Source organism: Balaenoptera borealis (genome assembly GCF_965194805.1).
Source record: "Balaenoptera borealis genome assembly, chromosome: 11".
NCBI classification, from domain to species: domain Eukaryota; kingdom Metazoa; phylum Chordata; class Mammalia; order Artiodactyla; family Balaenopteridae; genus Balaenoptera; species Balaenoptera borealis.
In genome coordinates this window covers 93,422,865-93,438,527 of record NC_138868.1, presented here as the reverse complement: position 1 = coordinate 93,438,527, position 15,663 = coordinate 93,422,865, and the positions used below count along the sequence as shown (strand labels likewise).

Sequence of the window (15,663 nt, the reverse complement as noted above, 5' to 3'; positions counted from 1 at the left end):
GTAGAAGAGATTCCTACAGTAGGTGGGGCTGTTATCAGATGACACTCAACATCCTTCCCAGCTCTAAGATCTTAAGATTTACCCTGGAAAATACTAAGAAGTGGATTAATTTCTCATCAACTTGGAGGAATGTGGTTCTCCTCTGAGACAATCTGAAGCACTGCTCCGAGATCAAACATGCCACTTAAGGTTCTTCTAGCACTTACCACACTGTAGTTCTTTAGGGCCAGGTGGGCTTTTCCCATGTGGAAATATGCTTTTGTGCATTTTTCATCACACTGCATAAAAGAGAATCACTGATCAGATGTTCCGGAAGATTTGAAGTCATCAGCCCCTCTCCCAACTGCCCAGCTAATAGGGTTAGGGCAGTGCTTTGATTCTCAGGACAGCCACCAGAGTTGACAATTAAGACTTTTCTGTGCATCTGTAACCAAACTAATTGATGCCTGCAAGGAGCCTGGATGCACAAGTAAGCTCTCTATTAAATTAATTCATGATACTTGCCAGTTTTCATTTCCATTTAATGAGACAACCAGGAAACAAACCAGAAACCCTTAGTTTAGAAGAGCTCTTGACCTTGGCTGAACATTAGAATCACCCAGGGTGCTTGTAAAAATCCTGATGGCCCAGCTGAAACTCACACCAATTAAATTATACTAGTGGGTAGGACCGAGGCATCAATAATTTTTTAAACTCTCCAGGTGATACAAATGTGCAACCAAGTTTGAGAACCACTGGTATATTAAAAGGTAGGAAAATTTACTCTGGGTAAACAGCTGAGGTTACTATTATATATTTAAGTGCCTTCCTTGAAATAAACCACAACATATATACTAAGAACTTGCGTTCCTATCACTTACGATCAGGAGGGATGCCCCCTTCAAAATTTATGAAACTTATAGCTGAAACGATACCACTTGCACAGGAGGTCCTGCCCCTGCCTGCTTCTAATTATTATAACTCCGGAGGGAATGATGTGGTACAAAGACATAAACTATAATTTAAAGCATCCAGTTAATTCATTGAATCCCTTTTATGTGCCAGGCATTGTGCCTGGTTGGATGCCATCAGGGGTGCAGATGTAAAGAGGTTAAGGGTCCAAGCTCAGGCATCTAGAAAGTCCTGGGTGAAGCCCTGCCTGCCTCTCACCAGAAGCAGCACGCTGGCCAGGCCACCCAGCTTTTCTGAGGCTCATTTTCCTCATCTGCAAAGTGGAGATCATAATAGTGTCTCTCTTGGGCTATTGTGAGGAGGGAACGTGTGTAAAACACTGTGGTACCAGGTAATAGAGGATTAGCTGCTGTCGTTGCAGTTACAGCAAAAGCACTCCATTTCAGGGCAAAAAGGAAAATTTAAAGAAAAGCTAAAGAATAATAGAAGGGGTAACAATAATTGTTATATTTGGAGAGGGCTTTATAGATGCATTTTCATGAATATCGTTTCGTGATTCGTTGCTAAGTGAATGACAGTAATAATATTGTGCATTTTTGTTCAGTCCTGACCATATGGTTCATATGAATTATCTCATGTAAACCTTATAACAACTCTATGAAGTAGAGATAATTATTAACCCCATTTCACATATGAGGAAGCTAGGGGTTGGAGAGGTTCAAGGTCACATAGATACTAAGTGGAAGAGCTGGGATTAAAATCTAGCCATTTGCTCCAGGACCCAAAGGCTTAAAAATTACACCAGATCTCCTTCAGAAAAGTGCTATAGCAGTTGAGTAGAAGGAAATCCACTCCAAAGACATATAGTCTAACAAAGACATACTGTGTTTCAGAGGATGCAAAGACAATCACACGGAAACCTGCGGGGTGGGGGGCAGCTGAAATACAGATGTGAGAGCCATTGGCAAGGGTGACAGTTGAACCCACCAGAGGAGACGAGAGCTTGGAGGGAGAAACTGTAGGAGGAAGACAGGCAGGGAGCTGTGGAGTGAACCCTGGAGAACTCACAGAGGATGGAACTGAGGAAGCGGGAAGGGAACCGTCAAAGGGAACGGAAACTCCGGCACCGCAGCTCACAGAAGCCACCTGTTCACAGCACCTTCACCAGCAGGGCGTCAGCGTTGCAACAGGGGAAAAGGAGCCCCAGATCGCGTCCACGTCCCACTGTGCCATCGCGAAGGGTGCATCGTGACCACACTTCCTCAGACACTAACACAAAGGGCCACTAATGGATTTTCTCACTAATAGGCCCTTTCTCCTTTGATGAGGTATCAACCCTCACCAGGATTCTCTCAGTTGAATCCCAGGTCCCCTCAAAAGGAATCCTGCCTTCAGAGGAAGATGCAGTTTATTGTGCAGGAAGAGTTATGCCAAGAAAGAAATGATTCTGATCCTAATTAAAACCAGCTTCGCTGCCTTATCTTCCCTGACCAGGAACATCAGTTTTGAAATGTCATCACATGGGCTTGTCTCTGCCAATTCACAAGTGTCAAAAATATTAAACTGGCATGAAAGTACTAATACTACGAATAATGGAGTGCCGCTGACATTCACTGCTGATATTTAAAAAGAGTGAAGCTTTTTAATTCACAGCTTCCACGTAGAGCCAATGATTGTTAGTTTTTAGAATTCCTTATACATTTTTTTCCCATCCCTCCAAGTGTTTACCCAATCGTCTTCAATGGGAGCCTCGCTGGGCATTTAACAAGGCTGGCTGCTGGGGGTCAGCATTTTTTAATGTCAGCTGTGCTGGGCCTGCTTTGCCTCAGTTTCACCATTAATAACATGGTGCTTCAGTGAACATTTGGGAATGGGCCAGTGTGTCGTCCTGAATCAGCACGAGGCTGTGACTACCTCTTTGGTCCTTTTCATATCGGAAAAGATGCTCCTGGAAGCCCCACAAGGAGATCTTGTTTCTGCCACAGAAGGAATGAAAGCCACACCCAGGGAGGATGGGGTTTCCTGGATTCTGTGGAGAAGCTGTTTATAGTCAACAGTTCAGGGCACCAGCCTACAGTGAGGCCAATGTTAGCTATGTGATCCCACACAGTTTACTTAGTTAATCTCTGAGGCTCTGTTTCCTTGTCAGAAAGATGAGGATAACTGTGGTATTGACCAGAAAAGAAGGCTGTGAGGCTCCAATGAGACAGCTCACAGCCAGCGTGCAGCAAACGGCAGCTTTTGCTGTTATTGTTGAAACACCAGAGGAAAACGCCCTTGCCTCTTTCTTCTCTTACAGATGATAGAAGAAAAAAGTCATGATTATATAAGGTGACAAAGCAGGCTAATGGATCTCCACCGGAGCTGTGAAGAACCTAATGGCACCAGTTTGGGGCAGTTCTCATCACTTAAAGACTGTCACGATGCAATGGGACAAGGTGTCCCCCACACCGTATCTTCTAGGGGGTAAAGAAAGCAGGCACTCCAGATACCCATTTTGGTGGGATGCTTGTGTTTTATAAACCGTTGTTAGTAAAGGTGAGTTTCAAATTCACCTGTTTTCTTGCTCACCCTTTCAATAAAAAGTAAGGAAGTAGGTGTGGCCAATGTGCTCCTGTTGAGATGTGCTCTTGTCTGGGGGCCACGCTCATTAAGCTGGGGTAGGCAGTGCTGGACCAGGGGAATCTATGCCATAGGATAAACCTGGCACGTTCTCCCGGCACTTCAATTTTACTTGATTATAAATTATTTAAAATAACATGGCTATATTAGGACAAATAGATACATTTTATGGCATGCAATGCAAAATTTGCAAGGATTTTTAAGATTAAACACGTGTCTAAAAAGAAATTTCATGTTCTCTGCTTCTAGACCCTCCAGGGGCTCATGTTTGTTCTGTTAGCACTTCAGCAAGGAAGGCTGAGAAGCGCTGGTTTTGGTTATTTAGTTAAGCCCCTGTGACAGAGTAACTTGGGGGAATGTGGATTAAGGGTTATTTAAATATTTAGTCATCTGAAATAATGTTCCTATGAAGTGATCATGACATTTCTCTTTTAAAACCCTTCTAATATTTCTACCAACAGTCCTTCCTTCTCTCCACCTTTAATTATCTATTCTGTCAGGTTTCAGAGGAAATACCATGCACAGTATTAGGCTATCAGCCTGAGGCCTGACTAGTATCCAAGCTGAACGACAGGAATTCTTTCTTCTGATTATTCCTCTACAAAGAGGGGGTGCTATGATACACTTCCAAATTATCAGAGGCGGAGAGGAAAAGCACGAACTGATGAGGAAGAATGGCAACACTGTGGAAACAAGCCCCCGAGGTCAGCTCTGGAAAGAGAAGGCGGCGTTTCCACCACGTGGAGCAAAGCACCTGATAACACAACAGTGAAGGGTGAGCCATTGCGATAAAACCCTGAAAAACCAATACTAACAGCAGCTCCTCCAGAGTACTTCCCACAGGCAAGGCACCGCGTGCATTATCATAACCCTCACGACAATTCTATTCGTTCCCATTTTACAGATGAGGAAACTGAGACTCTGACTGCAGAGCCTACACCCTTTCCTGCCATGATACACTGGCAGCTCCCCTCTATTCACTTCAGGACTGAGACATCTGGCCCCAGCAAGGCCAGCTCCAGCATGTGGAAGAGGAAACAGTCTTCTTACCTTCAGAGCCCACTCACAATCCACCAGTGCCTTCCGGTAGTCCCCAAGTTTGATATAAGCCTGTAAGGACACAAACAGCTGCTATTCACACACAGCTCTGTAGCCGGCAGTCTTCCGTCAACACAGAAAGAGGAGTCGGGCAGGAGAGTGGTGATGAGGAGTAACTCGTCCCTACCTGTACCAGTCAGGGTCCCAGCAGGAAGCAGACGCCACTCACACAGGGTAACCAGGGAGAGTTTAATAAAGGGACTATTTACAGGGTGAGGGCAGGGTGGAGGGAGACCAACAGTGGACAGCCATCACCGCTGCCAGACCTGAAGAGGCAGAAGGAGAAGCAATGAACAAAATGGGAGAGGGTCTCTTTGTGAAGAGCGCTGCTTAACAGGGAGCTGAGGCCTGTAGTAGAGCAGAAGCTGGGAGAATAAAGCCGCAGCTCACTTTCCTCCTTCCTTCTCATCTCGTTGGCTGAACCCAAATGGAAGTTAGAAAGCTGGGAAGCCAAGAGGGCAGTCCACAGAGGTCAATCCCCCAGGGCACAGAGCAGGGCAGAGAAGGACCTGGAGGGGCAAACAGAAAATACCCAGCACACTGACCACCCCTATAAAGGAAGAGCTAGCTTCTGGAGTCTACCCTGCTGTGAATGTTCCAGAAGGAAACCAAATGAGAAAGGGAATCAAAAAGACAGATAATATAACAAGTGTTGGTGAGAAGGTAGGAAATCAGAACACTCACACACTGCTGGTGGTGCAGCGATTTTGAAAGACAGTCTGACATTTCCTGAAAAGGTAAAACCCAGAGGTACCATATGATCCAGCAATTTCACTGCTGGGTATATAGCCAAGAGGACTATAAACATGTGTCCACTCAAGAAGGTGCACACCAGTGTTCATAGCAGAATTATTTATAAGAGCCAAAAAAGCAGAAATGACTCAAATGTCCAGCAATTTTTGAATGGATAGACAAAATGTGGTAGATCCAGGCAATGAAATATTATTTGGCAATAAACAGGAATGAAGTACTGATGCATACTACATACAACATGGATGGACCTTGAAAACACTGGTAAGTGGAAGAAGCCAGACACATAAGGATAAATATTATATGATGTCATTTATATGAAAAGTCCTGAATAGGCAGATGTATAGAGCCAGAAAGTAGATTAGTGGTGGCCTAGGGCTGGGGTGGGGGAGGGGAGGAGGACTGGGGAGTGACTGCTTAAAGGGTACGGGGTTCTCTGGGGGATAATGAAACTGTTCTAAAGTCGGCTGTGACGAGGGTTGCATAACCCTGTGAATACGCTAAAAACCACTGAATTGTACATTTTCAATGGGTGATTGTAGGTTATATCAATTGTATCTCAATAAAGCTGTTATGGAAATATGCTTAAGGAAAAGTTCCCCTTCTTTCCTCATGAGTGCAGCAAGAAGGAAGAGATACAGGAAATGAGCTGACATTTAAGGGTCAGACCATCACCAGGAGCCCTCGATTTCAAATGCCTTGGGGCTCTCTTCTGGGATCTCCTAGAATTGGGGAAAATCTTGAAAATCAAGAATTAACTCAGAATTCTGTGATCCATTCAAACTAAACCGAATTAAGAATTTAGTTCATTTATAGCTTCCAAGAGGTGTGATATATAAACAAATGCAAGTCATTTAACAGCAAGCACCATGGCTACTATACCCTCTGTATTTAATTACTGGACATGAAAGGTGCTTAATAAATTCTTATCAAGTTGCACAAAGTAGGCTTTAAGGGCTCTTCTTTTGGAAAGTTCCCTAAGAAGCAGCAATGATCACCCTGTTGGAAGAAAGGAAAACCAGGCACCAGGGTCCCATCAGTCACCGATAATAGACCCAATACTCCACGGAGGTTTGCCCATAATCAAAACTGTACCAGGGCACTGTGACATTCTGAACAATAAACCTGATGAGATATTTACATGGACAGGCCAAATATGAGGTTAGTGTTATAATTCATGAGAAATCTAAGCATTCAACCAAAGTGACAAGTGAGCAGGCAATAGCCAGCTAATGGGATTTCTGCCGGGCAGCTCTTCGCACCAATAGATAGGAAGCTGCTATGCAGTGCTTTCATTAACAGGGCTTCAGTACTAATTGAAGACGACGACTCTTTGAGCCCTCTGCTTATAAAGCACCATCCTTTCCTCCGGGTGTGGAGTTTCATCAGAAAGTCAGAGGATGCGAGGAAGAAACTAACATCCTTCTAGACAACTGTAGTCATAATTTCATGACACTGTTATTCAGGATACAGACTCTGAAAAAGTCTATATAGGCTTCAACAATTTCTCTACACAGCCTTTCACTTTTCTTTTTCTTTTTTTAAAGCTTGGACCCAACACCCTATAAGTTCCCTGTTCTCTTTTGTTTTTCCACATTTTAAAAAGAACGACTTTTCCAAATGGCAATTAAACTCCTGATTTATCTAAATTACGCCAGCAATTTATTGATCATAACATTAGCTCCAGGAGAAAAACACGGCGATGAAAGGGTAGGTTTTCTCTCCAGCAAGCAGCGACTCTCAATTCACAGGGTCCTTATTAAGTGTTTTCTAACACTGCGTGCAAACAGGGAGGCATTTTAAAAATAGTCAACGGTTCAAATGATTCTTAACACCAGGCAGCACATTTTGCATTTATTTGTCTCTGAATAAGCTTTCTCTTTGGGAAAAGTGGGAGGAATTGCCTTCCCAAAGCTTTTCATTGCATTTACTTATTTTTATCCACAGTCATTCTTAATGTGATTCTCCAGAACTAATCAAAGTGCTGCTTAAACTTGAGTACAGTAAAAATGTAACTAATTTAGATGAATCAGGGTATAGACCATCTGAATTAGTATAAGTCTGAATTACATAACATTTTAAAGGCAATTCAATTTTACAGCTTTCAAATAACTTCAGAGTAACAAGACTGAATAACCATCAGTAGGTAAATGTTCTGGAGACAAAATTTGGTGATAAATAAAAAGGAACTACGATTATTCTATTAATTGTATGCATTTAAATGTTTCTTTTGATGTGTCAACAGAAACGCCATTCCCTTAAATGGACTTATTACGCCTCCACCCAGTGTTATGTAACTTAACAAGGATTTATTGAACATCTGTTGTAAGTAAAGCATTAGTGGGAAAAGTATATGGCAGTTTTTACCTTCAAAAAGTTTATGATCTTGTTAGGGGGATAAGAAGTACATGGCAAAATCAACCTCTGGCCATTTTATTTACTGATTCTCTTCTTTATTACAATTTTTCTCCACAAATGGGGCTAGGTAAATGACACCTCAACTCGAGTCTGATTTATCCAAACTGCTGAACTAATGAGCTTATGTTGTGCTTGGATTTATTTATCATTAAATCACTGTCACTGCCCAGACTTTCTGGACTGCTAATGTCCTGTTTCTTGCACTCTTCCTCAACATACCACAGCAGGACCTTCTTAATCTTGAGTTATAGAAATTGGAGATGATGAATCTCTCCCTCTTGTAAGTGACATGGTGTCAAGTTCATCTCACCCAGGTCCTGCTGACATATCCTGATCATTGGATAATCATGTCCACGAATCTGCCAATTCTTCAGGCCTGAGCAGCAGAGAGCTCTTCCATACACAAACTCAAGTACTTTTCAAAGATAAGGTCACAGGTGACATTTTTGTTTCAACTGAGAACTATTAATTTTGCCCTTCATTAAGTAGTAGATAATAAACATCTGGGTGATGGTTTTTACCTGGTGTTCCAGGAATCTGAGCTCGTCTGTGATATAAAACGGAGGTATGAGGGATTTCAGAAACTCAAAATTTCTGAGAAAATGGCTCTAGGCCCATTAGCTCTCCAGTATACCCCAGTCACAGAAGCTTAATCAAGGAGGGATTGATACGTTGGGTAAGAAATTAACAGGAGAGTAACCCTTAGGAGTGTAGACTGGCATCAAAAAAAGAAGCTGAACAACTTCAGTGGTGGCAGAATTCCAAGGTCTCATAGACTGTCTCATTCCACTAGCTTTCTTGTCTATACACGAGGGAAAATGCCTGGGTACCATCAGTGATGTGCTGGAGCGGACCTCTACTATGGAGAGAACTGATTATGTGTAGCTGTTCCCAAGTTCTCCTTCAATGATTCCAAGTTGGTAGCTTGAAATTGAACCACAGTGAAAGTATTTACACCATGGAAATTGGCAAATGCTCCCTACAAATCAGCCCCCACCCCCAACCCGACCAGAGCCAGCTGTTACACAGTTACGAGCACAACACTGGCGCCATCTGGTCTCATCTTTCTCTGCTTTCACAAAGTTAGTGGCTACTGTTCCCTGAGGAAAGCCCATGGACACATCCTTGGATCACTCACCTGGGCTCGGTTGGTGTACAGTACTTTCATGTCCTTCAGCTTCTCCAAACCCTCACTGTAGCACAGGATGGCTGTTTCATAATCACCTTTGACAAATGCTTCATTCCCCTTTTCTTTTAGGGCTGTGAGAATAGAAGTTATACAGGTGAGCTCTCCCCACACACTGGAAAATTCTTTCAGACTTCATTGCCCTGATTTTCCAACTCTACTTTGAAGGTCAGAGCTTCCATTCATCCAAAGGGGGCCTGTCACTTACTTCTCTCTGCAGATAATTCCAGGTAGGTTTCTGTTCTCTCAATCTACCCGAAGTCTTCTAAGCAGCTTCTCAGAAAAAGTAAATGTTTCTGCCTCAAGGCTCAGAACACCCCAAACTTGCCACAAAGAGCAAGTCTACACATTCAAACGTCTCATAAAGAGATTCAAACAACTAATTTTCTAGCAAATATGGAATCGTTCAGATCTGCAGCACACATACCACTGAGTGGTATAAAGTAAGTGCTGAAAGCATTCTTCTGTCATGTGTATCTTCCTCACCACACACACAACCCCAGTTCTTTCTTTTCCTTTATTTCCCCTCTCCCTTCTCCCAGCTTTGTTTGCTTGTTTAATTTTTCTTTTTCATTTCTTCATCTGTGCCTCAGGCTGGACAGTAGTACCTCACTCCCATCCCTCCCTACTTTCCAAGCATGACTTAGTGCTGCTAAATCCATCCATGTGCTTTAGAAAGGTCTGACTGTGGAGGCTGACTCAGGGCTGTGTCTTGACTCCCTGATTGTTGCTGTGGGAACAGGAAACAGACTAGTTTCTGCCTGGCCAGGTCCCACTGCCTCAGGCCCATCATGAACCCACCCACTGGGAATCTTGATATCCTCAAACATTAGCATAGAGACTTCCTTGCTCTTTCTAGCACAGATCACCCTGGCTCTTGAAAAGTGAAAAGACTGACAATTACCATCTGCTAAGACTTTGTTTTCCCTTCTTCTTTTGGCACGTTCTTTTGCATCCTTCTCCATAGATGCCAAGAAGGCCTCTGACAACAGCGTAATTTCAAATATTAAAAAGAAAAATCCAAATACTATAATCAGTTCTTTAGCTCAAATTCAGAAAAAAGCTACTTTAGAGTTTTAGAGCCACACCTTTCATGCATTCACATGTAGGCACATGTACGCGTGCACACACACACACACACACACACACACACACACACACAGATTCGGAGACAACTAAAATGACATTTTCTTAATTTGACATTAAATGGTAATCTGTGTGATGTATTATTATACACGGTGACTATGTCTGTGCTTCAAATTTGAATTATGCCTTTTAAAAGAGTTTTTCTTTGAAGACAGACTTTTTTGTTCCACTTAGCATAATGAGCTTCTGAGCTGAGCAACTGAGAAACTCTCTGGATCCCTTTAAGCAGCTAAGAGTAAATTGGATGAAACAGAATAACTGAATTCAGTTTACAAAAGACTGGCCAGGAGAACACAGGAAAAACCCTCTGAGTAGCGTCCCCTCTGACTACTAGTAACAGAACTGAGTCATCAGTAGGTTTTTGTTCATGGGTTGTTTGTAAGCCCAGAGGCTATAGTTCAAGGGTCTGGAAGCTACAGTCAATAAACACTGATCCTAAAGGAATAACACACATTGGAAAGAAAGATGCTGTCCTTACCTGTGTTTACTTCGTCTGTGTTCTGCAGGGCACAGGTTATCATAAAAACAAAGACACAAATTTCAAAAACCACTCCCTCATTTATACATATACAAAGCAAGAAGGCAGATCAATTACAAGTGGGGAGTAGGGTCATTTCCTTTAACCATCGATACTGAAAGGCTCAAAATTCAGGGGGCTTGCTGTAAATCAGGAGATCGAGTTATGGGCACAATTATTATGGGGCTACATCTGCAGAAACAAGGGCGAGCAGGTCAAGGGACCGCCGCTGTGGCTGTATGAGTTGGAAATATGAGTTAGTAGAATATATTACCTTAACAGCTTGGAGGTTCCTTAAAAAACTAAAAATAGAACTACCATACGACCCAGCAATCCCACTACCTGGCATATACCCTGAGAAAACCATAATTCAAAAAGAGTCATGTACCAAAATGTTCATTGCAGCTCTATTTACAATAGCCAGGACATGGAAGCAACCTAAGTGTCCATCATCGGATGAATGGATAAAGAAGATGTGGCACATATATACAATGGAATATTACTCAGCCATAAAAAGAAATGAAATGGAGTTATTTGTAGCGAGGTGGATGGAGTTAGAGTCTGTCATACAGAGTGAAGTAAGTCAGAAAGAGAAAAACAAATACAGTATGTTAACACATATATATGGAATCTAAGAAAAAAAAAAAAAAGGTCATGAAGAACCTAGTGGCAAGACGGGAATAAAGACACAGACCTACCAGAGAATGGACTTGAGGATATGGGGAGGGGGAGGGGTGAGATGTGACAAAGTGAGAGAGTGGCATGGACACATATACACTACCAAACGTAAAATAGATAGCCAGTGGGAAGCAACCGCATAGCAAAGGGAGATCAGCTCTGTGCTTTGTGACCACCTAGAGGGGTGGGATAGGGAGGGAGGGAGGGAGGGAGATGCAAGAGGGAAGCGATATGGGAACATATGTATATGTATAACTGATTCACTTTGTTATAAAGCAGAAACTCACACACCATTGTAAAGCAATTATACTCCAATAAAGATGTTAAAAAAAAAAAAAAAAGCTTAAAAATGGTCACAAGCTCAGTGGGTAGAGAGGCCAAATTTTCATTAAAACAAACCCAAAGGGCTGTTTAAGGATGACCCAGAAAGATCAAGAAAAGAAATCAGAGTTTATACTTCCTTGTGGAAAATAAATCTAGTGAATCTACAAAACAAAAGGCTATTTCAGCCTCACCGGGCGGTTGAGATTAAACCCCTACTTCCCCTGCTTTATGCAGACCTCCTCACTCTGTCTACTTAGATAACTCTACCACAGGGAAAGGGCACCTTTGTGGGAGCTTGTGGAGGACTGATCATGGTCTTGTCCACGGTGGTCCTGCACTCGTCCTCCTCTTGGTCTTCCTCTGCAAACTGCAGTCTCTTTTCTGTCTCAAGGACAGCTTTCTCTCGTACGACTGGGTCACCAGAATTCATCTCCTGAATTAAATTGGCTAGAGGAGAAATCAGAGGTGAATCATTCAAGCAAGGTCTTCAAAAAGAAAGACTCCATTCACTAAAAAGATGGTGTAGAAAATTTCATGGGGAAGGGCTTTTATTTTTCCAGCGCTATTGAGATATAATTGACACATGACATTGTGTACGTTTAAGGTGTACAACATGGTGATTTGCTACACGTATACACTGAGAAATGATTCCCACACCAAGGTTAGTTAACACACCCATATCCTCATATAATTTCGTTTTTTGTGTGTGTGGTGAGAACATTTAAGATCTACTCTCAGCAACTTTGAAGTGTATAGTACAGTATTGTTAACAATAGTCACCATGCTGTATATTAGATCCCCAGAACCTATTCACCTACCAGAGAATTTGTGTATATGTGTGTATTTAAACATCTTAAATAAATGGTTTTTACAAAACGTGCATTCTTTTGCAACCTAGTTTTTTCTCCTAATATGCTTTAGAGATTTGTTCTTGAAACTAATAGTTGCAGTTGATTTATTTTAATCACTGTATATACCATAGGTAATCCATTCTCTTATTGATGGACACCCAGGTGTTTTTAAATTTTTTGCTAGTGAATAAATGACGAATCGAATATCTGTGTATATATTTCCCCATGCACACATGTGACATATTCCTCAGGTTACGGCTGTATCAAGTTTTATTCCTATAAGCTGTGTACAAGAGTTCCCATGCCTCCACATCCTAGTTAATGTTTGTTGTCAAACTTTCAAGTTGTTGCCACTATAATGCATTTATCTCCTTAGTGTTTTCATTTGCATTTTCCTGAACATGATTGGGATCGAGCATCTTTTCATTGGTTTGTAGGCCATTTGGATTTCCTTTTCTGTCAACTGCCTGCTCCTATCCTTGGCCGATTTTCTATTGGGTTGTTTGTCTTTTTCTTATTATGATTTCTTTATATATTCCAGACTGATATGTGTTTGTGAACATCTCCTTGAGTATGGTTTGTCTTTTTATCTGTTTTTATGGAAGCTTTTGTTGAAGAGATTTTTCTATGTGTTAAATGTACCAATATTTCCCGTTATGCTTTATGCCTTTTGTGTATATTAGGTTTACAAATATATTCTTGCATGTCTTCTACATGTTTTAACGTTCTGTTTTTCTCATTAGGGTATTTAATCCACCTGGAGCTGACTTTTTTTTTTTTTTTTGCCGCACCGCTTGGCATGCGGGATCTTAATTCCCAGACCAGGGATTGCAACTGTGCCCCCTGCAGTGGAAGTGCAGAGTCTTAACCACTGGACCGCCAGGGAAGTCCCCTGGAGCTGACTTTGCATAGGGCACGAGCACCATTTGTTGAAGAGTCCCTGACTTCCCACCGATGTGTTGTGCCATCCCTGTTACATGCGTGAACCTGCTCGAGGCTCTTTATTCCATTCTACTGGATGACATCTTTTTCAGCACCAAAACTTCCGTGCATAATTACTACAGCTTTATAATGAGTCTTGAACATCTGATAGGGAGATCCCACCTTCTTATTTTTCTGCAAAATTTTCTGGATTAATTCTTGGCCCTTTGCTCTTCTGTGTGAACTCTGGAATCAGCTTGTTGAATTCTAAACAAAACATTTTTGGGATTTTGATCTAAATTGTGTTGAATGTAGAGAATAATTTGAGAAAAACAGATTTCCTTACCAAATGTGTCTTCCCATCTATGATAAAATATATCTCCACTTATTTAGATATTTTATGTCTTCTAATTAAAATTTTTATTCACTAAACTCTGAACTTTATTATAATTTCATTAATCTCTCCGTAATATCCTTTTTCCATTCCAGGATACCATCTAGGATATCACATTACATTTAATCATGTCTCCTTATAATTCTCTGGGCTATGACAATTTCTCAGACCTTCCTTGTTTTCCTTGACAGTTTTGAGAACTACTGGTCAGGTATTTTTTGTAGAATAGTTTTCAGTTTAGGTTTACCTGATGTTATTGTCACAGTTAGACTGAGGTTATCAAGATTTGGGGAGGAAGACCATAGCACATATTAAGGGTACATGTTATCAATATGATTTATCATGATGTTAACTTTGACCACCTAAGGTAGAGTTTGCCAGCTTTTTCCATCTTAAAGTTACTTTTTCCCCTCTTTTCCTGTACTGTACTCTTTGGAAGCAAGTCAGTAAATGTTATCTCACTTTCAGGGGTGAAGAGTTATGCTCTACCTTCTAGAGGCGGGAATATCTACATAAATTGTTTGAAATTCTTCTGTATGGGAGATTTGCCTTACATATTTATTTACTTGTTTATTATTCATCGTTTATTTATATCCATATAGACTCATGGATATTTATTTTATACTTTGGGCTATAATCCAATACTGTGTTTGCTTTCTTGCTCAAATTGTTCTAGTTTTGAACACTGGGAGCTCTTTCAATTAAATTTTATAACCTTCCCCATAAAGGTCTTGCATATATTTTGATGGATTTATTTTGGTATTGTAAATGAAGTGCTGCTGGTATATAGGAAGTATATAAGAATGCAACTGAATTTTATACATTAACCTTGTATCCAAAAACCTTGCTCGATTTCCTTCTTTACTTTAATAATTTATTTATAGATTTTTTTTGAATTTTTCTCTGTAGACTCTCTGCCCGAGCCCTCTTCTCTTTTTCTACACCTTTCCCAGGAATTCCTGTTCCCTCCTATGGCTCCAAATACCATGCAGATGCCAGTGTCTCCTAAGCTGACCTCCCCAGCTACTCTCTCTCTTAGGCTCAGACTCACAAAGCCAACTGCCTTCTGAACATCTTCACTGGGATGCCTTACTCATCTGCCTACCCTCTTTCTCCCCAGACTGTTCCTCCTTCAAATGCCCCTATCTCAGCAGATGGTCCAACTATCCACTTGTCATTCAATCAAGACTCTCAGGCTCATCCTTAAGCCTTTGTTCTCCCTCCACCTTCACAGCCATCAACACTAAAGCCTGTCTAGTAAGCTCTGAATTATCTCTCCAATCTGTCTACTTGTGTCCATTCCAGCCACAGTCTCTTCTCCCTGGAGCACTGTAACAGCCTCCTAGCTGGCTCTCAGCACCTGTTTGCTTCTCCCCTCCAGTCTACCACTGCCAGAGTGACTTTTCTAAGGTGTAAATCTGACCATGTTTCTGCTCCGAGTAAACCCTCCAAAGGATTCCCATTGCTCTCAGGATAAACACGAATTCCTTACTGTGGCTTCCAAGGTCGTTCCTGATCTGGCCTTTCTGGACTCAGATGGGACCCTTCTCTCCTTGATCTATTCTCTCCAGCTATACTGAGCTTTTTAATCTTTCAGTTTCTCAAAAGTACCACACTTGCTCTTAACTTCCACCTTTCCTACGTACTTTCTCTCCATTTAGAATACTCCCCTACCCTCTCCCCAGTGGCCAACTCCTACTCAGACTTCAGATTTGTGCTTAAATCTCATCCTTTAGGGAAGCCTTTATTTGTGGGCTGAATTGTGCCCCTCTGCCCCAATTCATATGTTGGAGCCCTAATCCCCTCAGTGTGACTGTATTTGGAGACAGGGATTTTAAAGAGGTCATGAAGGATAAATAAGGTCGTA

General features: G+C 41.7%; 1 protein-coding gene across 5 annotated transcripts in view; it reads right to left on the bottom strand.

Annotated features, from left to right (window-relative positions):
- Positions 1 to 15,663, bottom strand: part of TTC12 (tetratricopeptide repeat domain 12) — a 49,843-nt gene that overhangs the window by 30,224 nt on the left and 3,956 nt on the right. For 3 of the 5 annotated variants that reach the window (XM_082342366.1, XM_082342364.1, XM_082342368.1), the window contains exons 3-8: positions 11,914 to 12,077; positions 10,590 to 10,611; positions 9,870 to 9,947; positions 8,918 to 9,039; positions 4,564 to 4,623; positions 207 to 278 (exon numbers count right to left, since the gene is read on the bottom strand). In XM_082342366.1, the coding sequence (XP_082198492.1) occupies positions 207 to 278; positions 4,564 to 4,623; positions 8,918 to 9,039; positions 9,870 to 9,947; positions 10,590 to 10,611; positions 11,914 to 12,077 (518 nt within the window). The remainder of the gene's footprint in view (positions 1 to 206; positions 279 to 4,563; positions 4,624 to 8,917; positions 9,040 to 9,869; positions 9,948 to 10,589; positions 10,612 to 11,913; positions 12,078 to 15,663) is intronic. The other 2 variants (XM_082342365.1, XM_082342367.1) reach the window with 2 other exon arrangements.